We start from the raw sequence: 21,288 nt of genomic DNA, 5'->3' as shown, positions 1-21,288 counted from the left end.
GTCAGTTCATTTATTTTTATTGCTTTATTACTTAATTTCCCTCTCCCTGAAGAGTCTAAATCCGTGGTGCTGACACGTTTGACGCCGCGTTTTCCACCCCAAACGCGCATCCTCATTCCCGCGCAATTCCCGCGCAATTCCCGCGCAATTCCCGCACATTCCCAGCGCGACCCCAGCGCAACCTCAGCGCAACCCCAGCGCAATTCCAGGGCAAATCCAGCGCAATTCCAGAGCATTTCCAGGCCAATCCCAGGGCAACACTAGCGCAATTCCAGCGCAATCCCCGCGCAATCCCCGCGCAATGCTCGGCCCGCCCGCAGTCGGCCTTTAGGACCGCGCGTCCTCCTCGGCGCGCCCGCCCCGCCCCTCCGTCAGCTCAGCCAATCGCAACGCCGCGCTCCGCCGCTTCTCCTCTCCATTCGTCTTCCCCTCTGCCAATCTAGTGACGTCACGGAGAGACACCCAATCCGCGCGGCGGGGCGGGGCGAGGCGCGGCTTTAAAGCGGGGCGGTGGCGCCGCGCGGTCCCTGTGCCCGCCCGGCCCCGCCGTGGCCCCGCCGTGCCCCGCAGTGTCCCCGCACATGGAGCTGAGCTGCGCCCCCGCCGCGCCCCCGGGCCCGGGGCCGCCCCCCGGCCCCGCCGTGATGGACGGGGACGAGTACGAGAGCCTGCCCAGCGGAGCCGCGCTCGGCACGCACATGGTGGCCGGGGCCGTGGCGGGAATCATGGAGCACACGGTCATGTACCCCGTGGACTCGGTCAAGGTGCGTGTGCGGGGGACACGCGGGGGTACCGGGGGTGCGGGGACTGGGGGTGTCCGGGGGGTACCGGGGGTGCGGGTACCGGGGGTGTCCGGGGGGTACCGGGGGTGCGGGTACCGGGAATGTCCGGGGGGTACCGGGGGTGTCCGGGGGGTACCGGGGGTGCGGGTACCGGGGATGTCCGGGGGGTACTGGGGAACACGCGGGGGTACCGGGGGTGCGGGGACCGGGGGTGTCCGGGGGGTACCGGGGGTGCGGGTACCGGGGGTGTCTGGGGGGTACCGGGGGTGCGGGTACCGGGGATGTCCGGGGGGTACCGGGGGTGTCCGGGGGGTACCGGGGGTGCGGGGACCGGGGATGTCCGGGGGGTACCGGGGGTGCGGGTTCCGGGGGTGTCCGAGGGGGTATCGGGGGTGCGGGTACCGGGGGTGTCCGGGGGGCACCGGGGGTGTCCGGGGGGTACCGGGGGTGTTCGGGGGGTTCCGGGGGTGCGGGTACCGGGGGTGTTGGGGGGTACCGGGGGTGCGGGTACCGGGGATGTCCGGGATAGTCCGGGGGTGTCCGGGGATGTCCAGGATGCTCCGGAATGCGGGTCCCGGGATACCAGGGGGGTCCGGGATGCTGCGGAATGCGGGTCCCGGGATACCATGGAAGTCCGGGATGCTCCGGGGATGCGGGTCCCGGGAGTGACCGGGATGGTCCGGGGTTCTCCAGGATGCTCTGGGAATGCGGGTCTCAGGATACCAGGGGGGTCTGGGATGCTCCGGGGGTGTCCAGGATGCTCCGGGAACGCCGGTCCCGGGATACCGGGGGGGTCCGGGATGCTCCGGGGATGTCCGAGAGTCTCCGGGAATGCGGGTTCCGGGATACCAGGGAGTCCCAGGAGTGACCGGGATGCTCCAGGAATGCGGGTCCCGGGATACCAGGGGGGTCCCGGGGATGTCTGGGATGCTCCGGGAATGGGGGGGTCCAGGATGCCCCGGGAATGTCTGGGATGCTCCGGGAATGCTCCGGGGTCTGTGCAAGGGATTTGGGTTCCAGGAGAGGTGGGAGTGTGTGAGGAATGTTGGGGTGCAAGGAGGGGGTTTCTACAAGGGATTTGGGGTGCAAGGAGGGGGGGTCTGTGCAAGGGTTATTGGGGTGCAAGGAGGGGGTCTGTGCAAGGAATTTGGGGTCCAGGAAAGGTGGGAGTGTGTGTGAGGGATTTGGGGTGCAAGGTGGGGGTCTGTGCAAGGGATTTGGGGTGCAAGGAGGGGGTCTGTGCAAGGAATTTGGGGTCCAGGAAAGGTGGGAGTGTGTGTGAGGGATTTGGGGTGCAAGGTGGGGGTCTGTGCAAGGGTTATTGGGGTGCAAGGAGGGGGTCTGTGCAAGGGTTTTGGGGTGCAAGAAGGGGGCTCTGTGCAAGGGTTTTGGGGTGCAAGGAGGGGGGTCTGTGCAAGGGTTTTGGGGTGCAAGGAGAGGGTCTGTGCAAGGGATTTGGGGTGCAAGGAGGGGGTCTGTGCAAGGAATTTGGGATCCAGGAGAGGTGGGAGTGTGTGGGGGGTGTTGGGGTGCAAGGTGGGGGTCTGTGCAAGGGATTTGGGGTGCAAGGAGGGGGGGGTCTGTGCAAGGGTTATTGGGGTGCAACGAGGGGCTCTGTGCAAGGGATTTGGGGTCCAGGAAAGGTGGGAGTGTGTGTGAGGGATTTGGGGTGCAAGAAGGGGGGTCTGTGCAAGGGATTTGGGGTGCAAGGAGGGGGGGTCTGTGCAAGTATTATTGGGGTGCAAGGAGAGGGTCTGTGCAAGGGATTTGGGGTGCAAGGAGGGGGTCTGTGCAAGGGATTTGGGGTCCAGGAAGGGTAGGGGTGTGTGAGGAATGTTGGGGTGCAAGAAGAGTGTGCAAGGGCTGTTGGAGTGCAAGGAGGGGGTCGGTGCAAGGGATTTGGGGTGCAAGGAGAGGTGGGGGTATGTGTGGCGTGTTGGGGTGCAAGGAGGAGGTTCTACAAGGGATTTGGGGTGCAAGGAGGGGGTCTGTGCAAGGGATTTGGGGTCCAGGAGAGGTGGGAGTGTGTGTGGGGTGTTGGGGTGTAAGGAGGGGGTCTGTGCAAGGGATTTGGGGTCCAGAAGAGGTGGGGGGGTGTGAGGAATATTGGGGTGCAAGGAGGGGGTCTGTGCAAGGGATTTGGGATCCAGAAGAGGTGGGGGGGTGTGAGGAATATTGGGGTGCAAGGAGGGGCTCTGTGCAAGGGATTTGGGGTCCAGGAGAGGTGGGGGTGTGTGAGGGTGTTGGGGTGCCTGCTGGATGCCCCTGGGAGGCAGCAGAGTTGCCCCAGGCTGTGGGTGTGTGGGCAGCAGGTCCCCGAGGTGTCCCCCCAAAATAACCTCCCATGGAACTGGAGCTGGAGAGCTTTGCCCAACCTGTGGGGCAAAGGTGAAGTGCCAGGGCTGGGAGATGCCACCGGTGCCCTCTTGGCATCAGGAGCCCTTTGTGGGCAGGTTTGCCCTCCCAGGGTGGTGGAATCCCAGCCCAGGAAGGACAGAGTGGTGGGACAGGGTGGTGTGGCCACACCAGGGGGGCTGTGGGGGGCAGGAGCCACCCTGGAGGTTCTTGTGGGGTTGTGAAGGTGTTTGGGGGAGTTTATGGAGCTCTTTGGGGGGGTTATGGAGCTGTTTGGGGGGTTTATGGAGCTGTTTGGGGGGCTGTGTTGCTCTTTGGGGGGTTTATGAAGCTGTTTGGGGGTTGTGTTGCTCTTTGGGGGGTTTATGGAGCTGTTTGGGGGGCTGTGTTGCTCTTTGGGGGGTTTATGAAGCTGTTTGGGGGGCTGTGGTCCTCTTTGGGGGGTTGTGGAGCTGTTTGGGGGGGGTTTGTGGAGCTGTTTGGGGGGTTTGTGGAGCTGTTTGGGGGGTTTATGGAGCTCTTTGGGGGTTTGTGGAGCCGTTTGGGGGGTTTGTGGAGCCGTTTGGGAGGCTGTGTTGCTCTTTGAGAGGTTTATGGAGATGTTTGGGGTGTTTATGGAGCTATTTATGGGGCTGTGTTGCTGTCTGGGGGGTTGTGGAGCTGTCTGGGGGGTTGTGGAGCTGTTTGGGGGTTTATGGAGCTGTTTGGGGGTTATGGAGCTGTTTGGGGGTTGTGTTGCTCTTTGGGGGGGTTGTGGAGCTGTTTGAGGGGTTTATGGAGCTCTTTGGGGGGTTTATGGAGCTCTTTGAGGGGTTTATGGAGCTCTTTGGGGGGTTTGTGGAGCTGTTTGGGGGGTTTGTGGAGCTGTTTGGGGGGTTTGTGGAGCTGTTTGGGGGTTTGTGGAGCATTTTGGGGGGTTTATGGAGCTGTTTGGGGGTTTATGGAGCTCTTTGGGGGGTTTATGGAGCTGTCTGGGGGTTTATGGGGCTCTTTGGGGGTTTGTGGAGCTGTTTGGGGGTTTATGGAGCTGTTTGGGGGGTTTGTGGAGCTGTTTGGGGGTTTATGGAGCTGTTTGGGGGGTTTGTGGAGCATTTTGGGGGTTTATGGAGCTGTCTGGGGGTTTGTGGAGCATTTTGGGGGTTTATGGAGCTGTCTGGGGGTTTGTGGAGCATTTTGGGGGTTTATGGAGCTGTTTGGGGGTTGTGTTGCTCTTTGGGGGGTTTATGGAGCTCTTTGGGGGGTTTATGGAGCTCTTTGGGGGGTTTATGGAGCTCTTTGGGGGGTTGTGGAGCTGTTTGGGGGTTGTGTTGCTCTTTGGGGGTTTGTGGAGCTGTTTGAGGGGTTTGTGGAGCTGTTTGGGGGGTTTGTGGAGCTGTTTGAGGGTTTTATTGAGCTCTTTGGGGGTTTATGGAACTGTTTATGGGGCTGTGTTGCTCTTTGGGGGGTTTGTGGAGCTGTCTGGGGGTTTGTGGAGCATTTTGGGGGTTTATGGAGCTGTCTGGGGGGTTTGTGGAGCTGTTTGGGGGTTTATGGAGCTGTCTGGGGGTTTGTGGAGCTGTTTGGGGGTTTATGGAGCTGTTTGGGGGTTTATTGAGCTGTCTGGGTTTGTGGAGCATTTTGGGGGTTTATGGAGCTGTCTGGGGGCATTTCCACTGCAGGGAAAGGGGAGGGAGAAAACGAAAGTGGTGCCGTTTCCCGAAGCAGGAGGTGCTTTGGAGGAAAAGCAAAGCGCTGATTTCACTGGGCTGGGAATTCCCAGATTGTGCCACGGGCTGGGAATAATCCCGAGTGCTCAGCCAAGTGCCTTGGAGTGTTTGAGAGCAGAGAAAGTGCCGTGGCCGCGGGAAAACTCCGGTGGAGCCCGGCCAAGGTCACTCCGTGTGTTTGGAGAACAGAATTCCTGAGCTCCAGGCTGGGTCCTGCTCCCACCCCCTGCTGCTCTGCCATGAGGACTGACCCAAAAAAGGGTTTTTTTAACCCCCAAAAGGGCTATTTTGGCCTTTTTTTCCCTAAAATTCAGCTTGAATGTCAAGGCAGGTGTTTCCCTTTGCCACTGGGGATGTGTCACCCTCCAGGAAAGGAGCAGACTCTGCCCTTGGTGGGACTTGGTGGATAAGATTTCCTGGGTTTGGGAATGGCAGAGCAGAGCCTGGAGGAGGTTGTGGGGCTTGTGGATGTGCAGGGAGAGAAGTTGGGTGGGTGGCACCTGTGGGTGGATCCTGCTGGGAAGGGAATGTTTTGGTGCCAGCGAGTCATTTCCTCGGAAAGGGAAACTGAGAGTTTGGATTTGGGGGTTTGTGGCTTCAGAGCAACCACCCAGGGCATGGAATGCCAATGTGGGAAGGGGCATTAAAATCATCCAGTGCCACCCCTGCCCTGGGCAGGGACACCTCCCACTGTCTCAGGGACACCTCCCACTGTCCCAGGGACACCTCCCACTGTCCCAGGGGGCTCCAACCTTGAACACTCCCAAGGATGGAGCAGCCACAGCTTCTCTGGGAAACCCATCCCATCCCTTCCCACCCTCCCAGGGAAGGATTTCTTCCCAATATCCCATCTAAACCACCACATGGAATCATAGAATGGTTTGGGATGGAAGATCATCCAGTGCCACTCCTGCCCTGGGCAGGGACACCTCCCACTGTCCCAGGGACACCTCCCACTGTCCCAGGGACACCTCCCACTGTCCCAGGTCATTCCAACCTTGGGCACTCCCAGGGATGGGGCAGCCACAGATTCTCTGGGAATTCCATCCCAGCCCTCCCCACCCTCCCAGCCAACAGTCCTTCCCAATATCCCACCTATCCCTGCCCTCTGGCAATGGGAAGCCATTCCCTGTGTCCTGTCCCTCCATCTTTTGTCCCCAGGTCCCTCTCCAGCTCTCCTGGAGCCCCTTCAGGCCCTGGAAGGGGCTCTCAGGTATCTCTGGGAATTCCATCCCATCCCTCCTCACCCTCCCAGGGCAGGATTCCTCCCCAATATCCCATCTAAACCAGCACATGGAATCATGGAATGGTTTAGGATGGAAGATCATCCAGTGCCACCCCTGCCCTGGGCAGGGACACCTCCCACTGTCCCAGGAACACCTCCCACTGTCCCAGGGGGCTCCAGCCTGGCCTTGGGCACTCCCAGGGCTGGAGCAGCCACAGCTTCTCTGGGAATCCCATCCCAGCCCTCCCCACCCTCCCAGGGTGGATTTTCCCCCAATATCCCATCTAAATGTCCCCTCTTTAACTTCCCATTGTTTTCCATCATTGCCAAATAATAAAAATGCTTTTTTTACCATCAGGGACAGCCCCTCCTTGAGCTGCAGCTTCACCTACCCCTTGCCCTCTGTCTCCCCTTGCCCTCTGGAAAACCCTCCTGTGTTCTTGGGGATGAATATTTTGGGTGGAAAACCCTCCTGGGGGTGAAAATTTGGGATGGAAAACCCTCCTGGGGGTGAAAATTTGGGATGGAAAACCCTCCTGGGGGTGAAAATTTGGGATGGAAAACCCTCCTGGGGGTGAAAATTTGGGATGGAAAACCCTCCTGGGGGTGAAAATTTTGGGTGAAAAACCCTCCTGGGGATGAAAATTTTGGGTGGAAAACCCTGCTGGGGATGAAAACTTGGGATGGAAAACCCTCCTGGGGGTTAAAATTTTGTGTGGAAAACCCTCCTGGGGATGAAAACTTGGGATGGAAAACCCTTCTGTGCTTCTGGGGGTTAAAATTTTGGATGGAAAATCCTCCTGGAGATGAAGGTTTTGGGTGGAAAACCCTCCTGGGGGTGAATATTTTGGGTGGAAAATCCTCCTGGGGATGAAAACCTGGGATGGAAAACCCTCCTGGGGATGGAAATTTTATGGGGAGAACCCTCCTGGGATTGAAAATTTTGGGTGGAAAACCCTCCTGGGGATGAAAACTTGGAATGGAAAACCCTCCTGTGCTTCTGGGGGTGAAAATTTTGGATGGAAAAGCCTCCTGGGGATGAAGATTTTGGGTGGAAAACCCTCCTGGGGGTGAAAATTTTGGGTGGCAGTGGAGCTGCTGCCAGGCTTCCCTCCAGGGCATCCCAACATCCAGCCCTTCCCAGGAGCCATCCTGGCACCCCCACCAGGGCTGAGAGCTGGATTTAGAACCTGTTTTTAAATTCCAAGCTGATCCAGGGGGCTTTGCTGCCTTCCCAGAGGAATTTGTGGGAGCCTTTGGGCTCGTTTCCAGCCCCATTCACACATTCCAGGCTGTGGAACAGGAAGCTTTGCTTGAGGCTGCCCAATCCCCTGGTGGGCAGCGTTGCCTGGCATGGGTGCCAGCTGATGTTGGAGTCTGAAATTCCACTGCCTGCTGAGCCAAGGAATTCCTGGGGGATTTAGTTTTGTGGAGCATTTGCCACAGATGCAGGAATTTGTTTGGTTTGGCCTCGTGGAAACCCACCTTGGGTTGGTTGGTCTGGGTTTGATTCCTGAGCTGGGCTCTGGTCTCATCCTTGGCCTCTCCGAGTGTCTGAGGAAGTTGGGAAAGGGCTTTTTGCTTTCTGCAAACTTGGGGTGGTTTGGGTCAAAGCTGAAGTGCTTTCCTTGGCTTCATCCTGCCTGAAAGCTGAGCTGGTTAATTAATGAGGGGCTAATTGATGAGCTTCCTTCCTGCCACCTCGTTCCTGAGCTCCTCCTTGGAGGATCATTCAGTGGGCAGAGTTTGGGGGTGCTGAAGTCCTGTGGCTTTCCCAGGAGCTCAGGGTTGGTGTTCCCAAGGCTGAGGCTGCTCCGAGGGCTCTGTCCCTTCATCTGGTTTCGGTGGGATGGGATGGATCAGCCACAGGATCACTGAGCTTGGAAAAGCCCTCCAAGACCACCCAGTCCAACCTGTGACCTTGTGGCATTGAGTGCCACGATAGACATTCCTTGGACACCTCGAGGTGTGGGGATTCCACTCCAAACCTCCCTGGGCAGCCCCTTCCAGGGTGGATGGGAAGGATTTGTGGGCACCTGGATTTGCTGGGTCTTTCTGGGATGGTTGTGGAGGTTTGAGCTTTGCCAGGGGCTCTCCCATCACTGCTGGGAGTTCCTTGGGGTCTGTGCCCTGCAAACACCCATCACCCCTTGTCACTGTCACTGTCATTGTCACTGTCATTGTCATTGTCACTGTCACTGTCATTGACCTGCTGGGTCTTTCCGGGATGGTTGTGGAGGTTTGAGCTTTGCCAGGGTCTCTCCCATCACTGCTGGGAGTTCCTTGGGGTCTGTGCCCTGCAAACACCCATCACCCCTTGTCACTGTCACTGTCACTGACCTGCTGGGTCTTTCTGGGGTGATTGTGGAGGTTCAGGCTTTGCCAGGGGCTCTCCCATCACTGCTGGGAGTTCCTTGGGGTCTGTGCCCTGCAAACACCCACCACAGCCTGTCACTGTCACTGTCACTGTCACTGTCACTGTCATTGTCATTGATCTGCTGGGTCTTTCTGGTCTTTCTGAGGTGATTGTGGAGGTTTGAGCATTGCCAGGGGCTCTCCCATCACTGGTGGGAGTTCTTTGAGGTCTGTGCCCTGCAAGCACCCACCACAAACCTTGTCACTGTCACTGTCACTGTCATTGTCACTGATTTGCTGGGTCTTTCTGGGATGGTTGTGGAGGTTCAAGCTTTGCCAGGGGCTCTCCCATCACTGGTGGGAGTTCCTTGGGGTCTGTTCCCTGCAAACACCCACCACAGCTTGTCACTGTCATTGCCACTGTCACTGTCATTGCCACTGTCACTGTCATTGTCACTGTCACTGTCATTGATCTGCTGGGTCTTTCTGGGGTGATTGTGGAGGTTTGAGCTTTGCCAGGGGCTCTCCCATCACTGCTGGGAGTTCTTTGAGGTCTGTGCCCTGCAAGCACCCACCACAAACCTTGTCACTGTCACTGTCATTGTCATTGTCATTGTCACTGATTTGCTGGGTCTTTCTGGGGTGATTGTGGAGGTTCAGGCTTTGCCAGGGGCTCTCCCATCACTGCTGGGAGTTCCTTGGGGTCTGTTCCCTGCAAACACCCATCACCCCTTGTCACTGTCACTGTCATTGTCACTGTCATTGTCATTGTCACTGTCACTGTCATTGACCTGCTGGGTCTTTCTGGGGTGATTGTGGAGGTTCAGGCTTTGCCAGGGGCTCTCCCATCACTGCTGGGAGTTCCTTGGGGTCTGTTCCCTGCAAACACCCACCACAGCTTGTCATTGTCACTGTCATTGTCATTGATCTGCTGGGTCTTTCTGGTCTTTCTGAGGTGATTGTGAAGGTTTGAGCATTGCCAGGGGCTCTCCCATCACTGGTGGGAGTTCTTTGAGGTCTGTGCCCTGCAAGCACCCACCACAAACCTTGTCACTGTCACTGTCATTGTCATTGTCACTGATTTGCTGGGTCTTTCTGGGATGGTTGTGGAGGTTCAGGCTTTGCCAGGGGCTCTCCCATCACTGGTGGGAGTTCCTTGGGGTCTGTTCCCTGCAAACACCCACCACAGCTTGTCACTGTCACTGTCATTGTCACTGTCACTGTCATTGTCACTGATTTGCTGGGTCTTTCTGGGATGGTTGTGGAGGTTCAAGCTTTGCCAGGGGCTCTCCCATCACTGCTGGGAGTTCCTTGGGGTCTGTGCCCTGCAAGCACCTACCACAGCTTGTCACTGTCATTGTCACTGTCACTGTCATTGTCATTGATCTGCTGGGTCTTTCTGGGGTGATTGTGGAGGTTCAAGCTTTGTCAGGGGTTCTCCCATCAGGTCTGTGCCCTGCAAACACCCACCACAGCTTGTCACTGTCACTGTCATTGTCATTGTCACTGTCACTGTCATTGATTTGCTGGGTCTTTCTGGGATGGTTGTGGAGGTTCAAGCTTTGCCAGGGGCTCTCCCATCACTGCTGGGAGTTCCTTGGGGTCTGTGCCCTGCAAACACCCACCACAGCTTGTCACTGTCATTGTCACTGTCATTGTCACTGTCATTGTCACTGTCACTGTCACTGTCACTGTCATTGTCACTGTCACTGTCATTGTCATTGTCACTGATTTGCTGGGTCTTTCTGGGATGGTTGTGGAGGTTCAAGCTTTGCCAGGGGCTCTCCCATCACTGATGGTAGTTCCTTGGGGTCTGTGCCCTGCAAACACCCACCACAGCCTGTCACTGTCACTGTCATTGTCACTGTCACTGTCATTGTCATTGTCACTGATTTGCTGGGTCTTTCTGGGATGGTTGTGGAGGTTCAAGCTTTGCCAGGGGCTCTCCCTGGTGGTAGTTCCTTGGGGTCTGTTCCCTGCAAACACCCACCACAGCCTGTCACTGTCACTGTCATTGTCATCTCAAGGGCTTTGAGCCCTGGTGTGTGATGCCACCAGTCTGTAGAACCCTGAAACGAGCTGAAAGTGCTTTTTCCCGTGGGGCAAATGGGCTGGTGAAGGGCTGGCAGAGAGTTCCACAGGAGCTCTGGGTGCCAGGAACTCAACTGGGTAAAATCTCTGCGAGCAAAACCCACTGAAGCACCAGGAGCACCTGGAGCTGGGAGGGACAACAGGGGGAAGGTCCCCCCGAGTGCTGGGGGGCAGTGCCACCCTCTGGGGCTGTGTGCCCTCCTTCCCTGGGTGCCCCCAGGTCCCTCAGCTTGCCCTTCTAGGAACCCTCTTGCCCAATGGAGCATCACAAGCTGCTGAGCAAGGGCAGGACAGACAAGCTGGGGCAGAGTCAGGGAGTTGTTGAGCAAGAGACAATTACAGCCCTAACTGTGTTTCTTCACTTGGAACAACCACACCAGCTCCTGCCTCGGACTTTCCAGGGCTAAACAAGAGCAGAGGTTGCACTTCCCTGCTCTGCTGTGGCAATGGGAGGGTGGATTTAATCTGGTGGCATCAACAGCACCCAGGCCTTGGTGTGGGCACTCAACTGACCCCTCGGAAGGTCTTGCAAGTCTTTGAACTCGTGGGGTTCGTGGCAGTGGATTTGCAGCATCAGGAATGGAAAACAACTTGTAAGAGATGGGCTTGTGAAGAAGATGAAGCAGCAAACCCTAAACCCAGAAGCTTTTATTGCTGTGTAAATTTATGTTACAAAATGGATTCCTGCTCTTTATTCCCTTGGTCACTTTGTTCCCAAAATCCCTCGAGAAAAGCATCATCTCACTAGTCAGGACTGCTGGGATTTGGCCTTGGAAAAGTTTCTATCAGTGATCCCAGTGGGGTTGGATCAAGGGTTGGATTTGATGATCTCAGAGGTCTCTTGGAACCCAACTGAGAAGAGCAACGAGGCTGGAGAAGGGACTGGAGCACAAGTGCTGTGGGGAGAGGCTGAGGGAGCTGGGGGTGTTCAGCCTGGAGAAGAGGAGGCTCAGAGGTGACCTCAGCCCTCCCCACAACTCCCTGACAGGATGTTGGACCCAGGGGGGATTGGTCTCTTCTCTCAAGCAATCAACAGTAGGACAAGAGGGCCTTAAGCTGTGGCAGGGGAGGTTTAGGTTGGATATCAGGAAGAAATTCTTTGCAGAGAGAGTGCTCAGGGATTGGAATGGGCTGCCCAGAGAGGGGGTGGATTCCCCATCCCTGGAGGGTTTTTCACCTGAGCTTGGCCGTGGCACTGAGTGCCATGATCTGGTAAAGGGACTGGAGTTGGACCAAGGGTTGGACTTGATGATCTCAGAGGGCTTTTCCAACCCAACCCATTCTGTGATTCTGTGATTTTATGAATGTGGCACTGAGGGAGAATCCACCATGTCTTGATCCAACCCTACTGTGATCACCAGCCCAGGGCACAGAGTGCCAGAGTGATCCCAGTGGGGTTGGATCAAGGGTTGGACTTGATGACCTCAGAGGTCTCTTCCAACCCAATCCATTCTGTGATTCTGTGATTCTAAGGTGGGTAACCAAGGCCTGTCCTCCCTGTGCTTTGTTGCAGACCAGGATGCAGAGCCTGCAGCCGGACCCCAAGGCCCAGTACAGGAGCGTGTACGAAGCTCTCAAGAAGATTGTCCTCACTGAGGGGCTCTGGAGGCCTCTGCGTGGCATCAATGTCACCATGCTGGGGGCTGGCCCTGCCCACGCCTTGTACTTTGCCTGCTATGAGAGCATGAAAAAGTCTCTCAGTGAGACTCTGCAGCAGGGAGGAAACAGCCACCTGGCCAATGGTATTTTTGGGGGGGTTGCACCCAAAAAATGCCCCCTTTTTTCTGGTCATCAGCCTGTCCCTGGCTTGTTCCACACCCTCCCTGTGCTCTGCCCCCGGGGTATCTGCTGCAGGCAGGAGGCAAAGGGGAGAGGCAGGTGGGCAAAGGTGGCACCTTGCTGGTCTCCTTGTTCCCCTGAAACCCCTGTCCTGTCATGGGACTGGGGAGAACTTGGCAGGTCTCTGTTCCAGAGGGTGGAGGTGGCTGGGCTGGGTGTCAGCAGGAGATGAGAGAAGCCCTTCTTGCCATGGGACTCCTCATGGGACTTGTTTGTCCTCCAAATTCAGTCTGATTTAGGTTCCTACACTCTGAGATCTCCAGCTATTCCAGCACGAGTCCTCAGTACTGTGGACTAAAGGTGTTCAGATGCTGTTCTGGTGTTATCATAGAACCATCAAAAGCTGGAAAAGTCCTTCAGGATCATCAAGTCCAGCCTTTGGAGGTGTCACCTAAAGGTGTAACCTTATCTTGAAGGCATCACCCAAACCCTCTGGAGGTTTGAAGTTCAGGTTGTTCCAGATGTCCCTGGGAGCTCCAGCCTGAAGTTCTCTCCTTCTTCTGTGTGCTCACAGGCTTTAATTTGGCTTTTGTCAGGAATGTTTTGGCTTTAGGTCCAACAATACCTTTGTAAGAGCAGAAACCCTTCCAAAGAGCAGCCTGGGTGGAAGAGGAAGGTTTGTGCAGGAGACCTGGCATGGTGGGACAGCAGGAATCTGCCATGGAGCCCCTTAGTTCAGGGAATATAATCTCTCCTTGCTGCTTTTTTCCCAGGAATTTGCTTCCCATGTTTGCCTTTCAAGTAGCTACAAGTTTCTGGGAGCAGCAGGAAAAGTGAAGCTCTGGGTTAGTGAGAGATGACCAAAAGTCATTTGGGCAGGAGAGAATTTGTGGTGGGAACCTCCATCAAAGGGCAAGGTGTGGCTGCAGAGGCCCCACTGCAGGCTCATTAATGGCTGGCTGGATTTGGCAGAATCTGGGCAATAATTAGTGCTTCAGCCCAGGCTGAGTAAAGGGCTGAAAATGCCTAATTATGGATGGGCTGGGGTGGGTGTAAACATTGCTCAGGTCTCAGTCAGCGTGGGCTGGGCAATGCCAGCGGGTTCTGGTCTGGGCACTGCCCTGGCAGTTGGTGGGAATAGTGGCTGGGAGTGGATCCTGGTGGCTTTGGGTGGCTCTTCCTGCCCTGGGAGTCACTGCAGTGCCCCTGGGAGTCACTGCAGTGCCCTGGGAGTGATTGCTGTGCCCCTGGGAGTCCCTGGTGCCCCGCTGGGAGTCCCTGGTGTCCCCCTGGGAGTGATTGCAGTGCCCCTGGGAGTGATTGCTGTGCCCCTGGGAGTCCCTGCTGTGCCCCCCTGGGAGTCCCTGCTGTGCCCCCCTGGGAGTCCCTGCTGTGCCCCCCGGGAGTCATTGGTGCCCCCCTGGGAGTGATTGCTGTGCCCCTGGGGGTCCCTGCTGTCCCCCTTGGGAGTCACTGGTGTCCTCCTTGGGAGTCACTGGTGTCCCCCTTGGGAGTCACTGGTGTCCCCCTTGGGAGTCCCTGCTGTGCCCCTGGGAGTCCCTGCTGTGCCCCTGGGAGCCACTGCTGTGCCCCTGGGAGCGATTGCAGTGCCCCTTGGGAGTCCCTGCAGTGCCCCTTGGGAGTCCCTGCAGTGCCCCTTGGGAGTCCCTGCAGTGCCCCTTGGGAGTCCCTGCAGTGCCCCTTGGGAGTCCCTGCAGTGCCCCTGGGAGTCCCTGGTGCCCCTATGGGAGTCCCTGGTGCCCCTATGGGAGTCCCTGGTGTCCCCCCTGGGAGTCACTGCTGTGCCCCTGGGAGTGATTGCAGTGCCCTGGGAGCCACTGCTGTGCCCCTGGGAGTCACTGGTGCCCCCCTGGGTGTCCCTGCTGTGCCCCTGGGTGTCCCTGCTGTGCCCCTGGGGGTCCCTGCTGTGCCCCTGGGAGTCACTGCTGTGCCCCTGGGAGTGATTGCTGTGCCCCTGGGAGTGATTGCTGTGCCCCTGGGGGTCCCTGCTGTGCCCCTGGGGATCCCTGCTGTGCCCCTGGAAGTCCCTGCTGTGCCCTGGGAGCCACTGGTGTCCCCCTGGGAGTCACTGCAATGCCCCTGGGATGTGCTCAGAGCAGTGTGTGCTCCCTCAGCTGCCCCCAGGGATGGCAGTGCCCAGGCAAGCCCTGGCTCCTGGCTCTGGTTTGCCCTTCTCAAGGCTGCCCTTGCCTTGCAGGAATAGCTGGGAGTGCGGCCACGCTGCTCCACGACGCTGTGATGAACCCTGCTGAAGGTAATGCCAGCACCCAGGGCACCCTCTGTGCCACCCCAGCAGCTCCCTCAGTGCCTGTGCCCAGCCCTGGTGCCCTCAGACAGCCCAGAGGGAGGGGGTGACTCCTCCCTTCCTTACCAAGGGAGGTGTGGTGGGACTTCTCACCTTCACCAGCTGTTACTTTGGTGCTCCTTGTGGAAGTTGGTTTGGGTTTTTTTGAGCTTTGGACTCACCAAGCTGAGCCCAAGGGTGGCACTGTGGGTAAAGTCTGGCACGAGGAGGACACTAAAATGCAACTCAAATGCCAATTTTCTGGCCTGCAGCCACTCAGTGTTCATGTCTTGTACTCCTGAGCTGGCCCAGAGTCAGGTTGTTCTGAAGGAAGAAATCTCTGGTGTATCAAATCCTTTTAATTATACCCTGATGAAGTGAATTGAATTAATTGGCCTTTTGCTCCAGTCAGTGGAGGTTCCTCCAGTCAGTGGGGCTGGAGGTGGGTCTGCCACACTTCCCAGGAGATGGACACTCATTCCTGCTCCTCTGCCCTTGTCCTCTTGGTGTGTCACTGTTGGTGCACTGAGGGTCTTCATGCTTTTCTTGTCTTTAATTAACCTTGAGTTCATTAGCTGTGGAAGTGCAGAGCTGGGGCTGAGCTCTGAGCTGCTTCTCTCACTGTGTGGAGTTTTGGGGACATTGGGCAGGTTGGGGGGTATCAGTTTGGGCTTGGAAGGGGAGGTTGGACCTGGAGTTTGGGCTTGGAAGGGGAGATTGGGTCTGGAATTTGGGCTTGGAAGGTGAGGTTGTCTCTGGGTGGATCAGTTTGGGTTTGGAAGGAGAGGTTGGACCTGGAGTTTGGGCTTGGAAGGGGAGGTTGGACCTGGAGTTTGGGCTTGGAAGGAGAGGTTGGACCTGGAGTTTGGGCTTGGAAGGGGAGGTTGAACCTGGAGTTTGGGCTTGGAAGGGGAGGTTGAACCTGGAGTTTGGGCTTGGAAGAGGAGGTTGAACCTGGAGTTTGGGCTTGGAAGGGGAGGTTGGACCTGGAGTTTGGGCTTGGAAGGGGAGGTTGAACCTGGAGTTTGGGCTTGGAAGGGGAGGTTGGGTCTGGAGTTTGGGCTTGGAAGGAGAAGTTGACTCTGGGTAGATGAGTTTTGGCTTGGAAGGTGAGGTTGCCTCTGGATGGATCAGTTTGGGCTTGGAAGGGGAGGTTGGGTCTGGAATTTGGGCTTGGAAGGAGAGGTTGGGCCTGGAGTTTGGGCTTGGAAGGGGAGGTTGGGCCTGGAATTTGGGTTTGGAAGGTGAGGTTGGCTCTGGGTGGTTTGGGCTTGGAAGGTGAGGTTGACTGGGTGGTTTTGGCTTGGAAGGTGAGGTTGGCTCTGGGTGAATCAGTTTGGGCTTGAAGGGTGAGGTTGGCTCTGGAGTTTGAGCTTGGAAGGGATGGTTGTCTCTGGAGTTTGGGTGTAGTAGGTGAGGTTGGCTCTGGGTGGTTGGGGCTTGGAGGGTGAGGTTGTCCCTGGAGTTTGGGCTTGGAAGGTGAGGTTGGCTCTGGGTGGATCAGTTTGAGCTTGGAAGGGGTGGTTGTCTCTGGAGTTTGGGTGTAGGAGGTGAGGTTGGCTCTGGGTGGTTGGGGCTTGGAAGGTGAGGTTGGCTCTGGAGTTTGGGCTTGGAAGGGGTGGTTGTCTCTGGAGTTTGAGCTTGGAAGGTGAGGTTGGCTCTGGAGTTCGGGCTTGGAAGGTGAGGTTGGCTCTGGGTGGTTGGGACTTGGAAGGTGAGGTTGGCTCTGGAGTTTGAGGGGTGGTTGTCTCTGGAGTTTGGGTGTAGTAGGTGATGTTGGCTCTGGGTGGATCAGTTTGGGCTTGGTAGGTGGGGTTGGCTCTGGGTGGTTGGGGCTTGGAGCAGGGTCAGTGTGGGTGCTGAGATGCCCAGCAAGGTGTGTTGGCAGCTCACAAGCCTCTCTGTGCCCCCCTGTGCCCGTGCCAGTGGTGAAGCAGCGCATGCAGATGTTCAACTCTCCGTACCGGTCGGTGCTGTCGTGCGTGAGGACCGTGCAGAGGACCGAGGGCTTCGGGGCCTTCTACCGCAGCTACACCACCCAGCTCACCATGAACGTGCCCTTCCAGGCCATCCACTTCATCACCTACGAGTTCCTGCAGGAGCACATGAACCCCCTGCGCGGGTACAACCCCACGTCCCACATCGTGGCGGGCGCCGTGGCGGGCGCCGTGGCCGCCGCTGCCACCACGCCCCTGGACGTCTGCAAGACCCTCCTCAACACGCAGGAGAACACGGCCCTGAGCTCCCTGAACATCAGGGGGCACCTCTCGGGCATGCTGAACGCCTTCAGGACTGTCTACCAGCTGGGAGGGCTCGGGGGGTTCTTCAAGGGGGTCCAGGCGAGGGTCATCTACCAGATGCCTTCAACGGCCATCGCTTGGTCGGTGTACGAGTTCTTCAAGTACTTCCTCACAAAGCACAGGCTGGAGAAAAGAACATCCTTGTGAGGGTTGAAGAGGAACCTCCTTGTCCTCCCTGGGTGTCCCAACCAGCTCTTGATCTCCACTGAGGAACCAGCAAAACCTGGTGGGATTCCCACCTGCCATCCCTCTCCCTCCCTGGGGATTCGACTGGACCTCAGTCCTCGAACCAAAAGTTTATAGAGACTTATTATAATAATATATATATTTAATAACTTTATTTTTGGAGGAGTGACCTTGCAAAGTGCTATTTTTCTCAGATTGAAGGCGTAGTTTACTCCTTTCCTTAGGTTGTACAACCTAAGCTGAGGCTTTTGTTTCTTTCACAGCAAAGAAGCAAAAATATCCTGGCCCAGAACTTCCCTTTCCTATAAATATAAAAGAGATGGATAATGTTTATCCTTTATTTTTCTATGGAAGCATTTGGGGCTGTTTTTTAACTGCTTTTACAGCTGGATGTAAAAAGGGCTAAATCCTTCCCTCCTGTGTAAGGAAGACACAAAAAAACCATTTATTTTTGTAGCCAGATTGGCTTTAATTCTACAACTGGTGGCCTTGGGTTCTCCCCTGGCTGTCCCACACGTGGTGGCCCCTGGGATGGGGACAGAAGGACAACTGGTGGCCTTGGGTTCTCCCCTGGGTGTCCCACACTTGGTGGCCCCTGGGATGGGGACAGAAGGACAACTGGTGGCCTTGGGTTCTCCCCTGGCTGTCCCACACTTGGTGGCCCCTGGGATGGGGACAGAAGGACAACTGGTGGCCTTGGGTTCTCCCCTGGCTGTCCCACACTTGATGGCCCCTGGGATGGGGACAGAAGGACAACTGGTGGCCTTGGGTTCTCCCCTGGGTGTCCCACACTTGGTGGCTCCTGGGATGGGGACAGAAGGACAACTGGTGGCCTTGGGTTCTCCCCTGGGTGTCCCACACTTGGTGGCCCCTGGGATGGGGACAGAAGGAATTTGGCTTTAATTCTACAACTGGTGGCCTTGGGTTCTCCCCTGGGTGTCCCACACTTGGTGGCCCCTGGGATGGGGACAGAAGGACAACTGGTGGCCTTGGGTTCTCCCCTGGCTGTCCCACACTTGGTGGCCCCTGAGATGGGGACAGAAGGAATTTGGCTTTAATTCTACAACTGGTGGCCTTGGGTTCTCCCCTGGGTGTCCCACACTTGGTGGCCCCTGGGATGGGGACAGAAGGACAACTGGTGGCCTTGGGTTCTCCCCTGGCTGTCCCACACTTGGTGGCCCCTGGGATGGGGACAGAAGGACAACTGGTGGCCTTGGGTTCTCCCCTGGCTGTCCCACACTTGGTGGCCCCTGGGATGGGGACAGAAGGAATGGGAACATCCCTTTGGGACCCCCCAAAATCCCTGGTCACTTTGTGGGGGACAAAAGGAGAGACTCAATTCCCTTTTTTTTTTCTTTTCTACAAGAAGATTCTTTAAGATGTAGATTTTTAAAGTACTTATTTTGCAAATCCTCTTTTTAAAGGTACATTTTTATGGTGTGTGGTGGCTGAACAACCTCCCTCCTCCCTTAATTTATTCCCAATTTTCTCCCTAAAGGTCCTGATCCTGCTGCCAGGAGCCACCTGCACCTCCCACGGGCTCCAGGTGGGGGCAGGACCTGCTCTGCTCCCAGGAAAAGGGAGCACCTGGAGCTTCTGTTTACAGTTTGGCCACTGTCCTGGCAGCTCCAAACCAGCAGCAGAAACCTTGGGAAAGGCTTGGTGAGGACCCAAACCCACCTCCCAGCCCGTGTTTGACAAGAAGCTGCTCCTCATCTCCTGTTGGAGGAGGAGACAAACCCACCTTGGGTGGAGAAAACCCACCCTGGGTGGAGACAAACCCACCCTGGGTGGAGACAAACCCACCCTGGGTGGAGAAAAACCCACCTTGGGGGGAGACAAACCCACCTTGAGGGGAGAAAAACTCACCTTGGGTGGAGACAAACCCACCCTTGATGGAGAAAACCCCACCTTGGGGGGAGACCAACCAACCTTGAGGAGGTTCCTCCTGCCCTTGAGGAGGTTCCTCCTGCCCTTGAGGAGGTTCCTCCTGCCCTTGAGGAGGTTCCTCCTGCCCTTGAGGAGGTTCCTCCTTCCCTGGGAAGGTTCCTCCTTCCCTGGGTTTGGTTTTCCAGCTCTGGGAATGCTGATCTTTGTGGTGCCCACCTGGGAAGGTCCCTGCTCCTCCTGGGAATGGCTCTTCCAAACCAAAAGACATCCCAAAGCCACTTGGGGTGACCAGTTTGGGATTTGAGGAGCCTGGATGTGTGGATGGAAGTTCCAGGGCACCAGCTGGTCCATCTCCATCCTCCCTGGCACGTGCCCTGCTCTGGGATGTGGCTTTGGGAGCAGCTTTGGAGCTGGGATGTGTCTCTGGAGTGTCCCACCAGCCTTAGGGTGACACTAATCCCATGAAATCCTTTTGCTCTGGATTTTTGGAGAAGGTGAATCAAAGAGCTCCTCTCTCTGTGCCTTCTGGAAATGCCCCTGGTGCCACTCAGGAGCTTCTTGGTCCTGTTCATTGTGTTTTAATTGAATTAATCACCAAGTCCAACAGACTTTGTGCCTTAAAGGGGCAAAGTTAAGCTTGAGGTCACTGGTTTTGGTGAACTCTGAGGGTCTTGGAGTTTGGGGAGGGTCTTCTGCTGACCTGAGAAACTGGAGAGTCCCTCCCAGCAACCAGAACTGCACCAAACAATTCCATGGAGGGGAAATCTTTGGGTCACTTGGAGAATAATGTGAGTGGTGGCACCTTTTTAGTGCTAGTTCAGGAGCCCAACTTGGGAGTGGTTCCCTCTGCATCATCCTCTTCCTCTGGCTGGTGCTTTGATGTCTCTGCTTTCCCTTGTGATGCTCTGGGAGAACTTCTCCTCCTCCTTGGAGTGACCTCTGGGCAGAGGGACACAAAGCCTGGAGTTGCCTGTGGAGCCCTTGGGATGGGGGTTGGATTTTTGGTCTTCTCCTTGGGGAGGGAGAGCAAAGGGAACCCCCTGAATGTTGAGCACAAATGATTAATAATTATTAATAAATAATTATTAATAAATAATTAATAATTATTAATTACCCCCCCCTTTTTTTTGGCATTTGCTCTTCCTTGAGCTGGGAGTGGATAAGGAGCACTTGGACATTTATGAAGCTCTTTTTGGATTTCTGGGTGTCCTTCAAAAGCAGCAGAGCTGTCTCAGCTCCAGCAGGAAGCATTTCCTGCTGCTGGATCCACATGGAAAACCCTTCCCAAAGCTCCTCTTCCCTTCTTTCCCTTGGAAAGCTGTGCTTGGAGCCTGATGTTTTATTGGAATGTGGGATGTGAAACATGTTCTGCTGCCACAAACACAGACCTTGAGTTATTGAAGGGGAGGGGGAGGAACTTTCCAGCTCTTAAGTTGTGTTTTATTTTTGCCTTGATGCAAGAAAGAGAAAAAAAAACCCAACAAAAAAAAGGTGTTTTCTTCAATGTATATTGAAATGCAGGAGTTTGAAAAGCTGCTACAGTTGTAGCACTGGAGCTCAAGGAAATAAAATATCCTGATTTTTGTGCTGTTGGGCTCGTGTTTGGGGCTTTCCTTTAGGGTTTCTCTGGGGGTGAGGGTGGGGATGGCACTGCCAGGCTCATCCCTGAGGGAATGGTGCCTTCTAGTGTTGCTGGAGAGCTTGGCAGGCTCAGCTTCAGCCCCTTTCCTGCCACCCTGGAGGAGGCAGAGCCTCCTGGGAGGGGTTTGCCAGCCTGGCAAGGAGGTGCCAACCCTCCCTCAGGGCTCACCCTCCTCCAGGAGCTGCTGGAGAGGTTTGGAACAGGCTCCTCCTGGCGAGGAGTTGTTCCTGGGCTTCCCAACTCAATCCAACCCAATCCAACCCCCTCCAACCCAACCCACTCCAATCCAACCCAACTCACTCCAACCCAACTCACTCCAATCCAACTCACTCCAATCCAACTCACTCCAATCCAACTCACTCCAATCCAACTCACTCCAATCCAACTCACTCCAATCCAACCCACTCCAATCCAACCCACTCCAACCCACTCCAATCCAACCCAATCCAACCCACTCCAATCAACCCAACCCACTCCAACCCAACCCAATCCACTCCAATCCAATCCACTCCAATCCAACCCACTCCACTCCAATCCACTCCACTCCAATCCACTCCACTCCACTCCACTCCAATCCACTCCACTCCACTCCACTCCACTCCAATCCAACCCAACCCAATCCCACTCAACCCAACCCACTCCAACCCAACCCACTCCAATCCAACCCACTCC

General features: G+C 56.3%; 1 protein-coding gene across 1 annotated transcript; it reads left to right on the top strand.

The window, feature by feature from the left end:
• Nucleotides 1-541: 541 nt before the first annotated feature.
• On the top strand, nt 542-20,555 carry SLC25A37 (solute carrier family 25 member 37). Its single transcript, XM_071579067.1, has 4 exons — nt 542-764; nt 12,028-12,256; nt 14,512-14,568; nt 16,525-20,555. The coding sequence occupies exons 1-4, from the start codon at nt 582-584 to the stop codon at nt 17,043-17,045; spliced, it is 990 nt and encodes a 329-aa protein (XP_071435168.1). The 5' UTR covers nt 542-581; the 3' UTR covers nt 17,046-20,555.
• The last annotated feature ends 733 nt before the right edge of the window (nt 20,556-21,288 follow it).

The sequence above is a fragment of the Pithys albifrons genome, chromosome 29, assembly GCF_047495875.1.
Source record: "Pithys albifrons albifrons isolate INPA30051 chromosome 29, PitAlb_v1, whole genome shotgun sequence".
Lineage (NCBI taxonomy): Eukaryota > Metazoa > Chordata > Aves > Passeriformes > Thamnophilidae > Pithys > Pithys albifrons.
Note: the sequence above shows the minus strand (reverse complement) of the source record. Positions and strands in the feature narration are given on the sequence as shown.

What these genes read in the sequence shown, in the direction of transcription:
- SLC25A37 (XM_071579067.1), top strand. Translation starts at nt 582, where the DNA reads ATGGAGCTGAGCTGCGCCCCCGCCGCGCCCCCGGGCCCGGGGCCGCCC. An exon ending in ACCCCGTGGACTCGGTCAAG is followed by an intron (nt 765 to 12,027) that starts GTGCGTGTGCGG and finishes GCTTTGTTGCAG; the next exon opens with ACCAGGATGCAGAGCCTGCA. An exon ending in TGTGATGAACCCTGCTGAAG is followed by an intron (nt 14,569 to 16,524) that starts GTAATGCCAGCA and finishes TGCCCGTGCCAG; the next exon opens with TGGTGAAGCAGCGCATGCAG.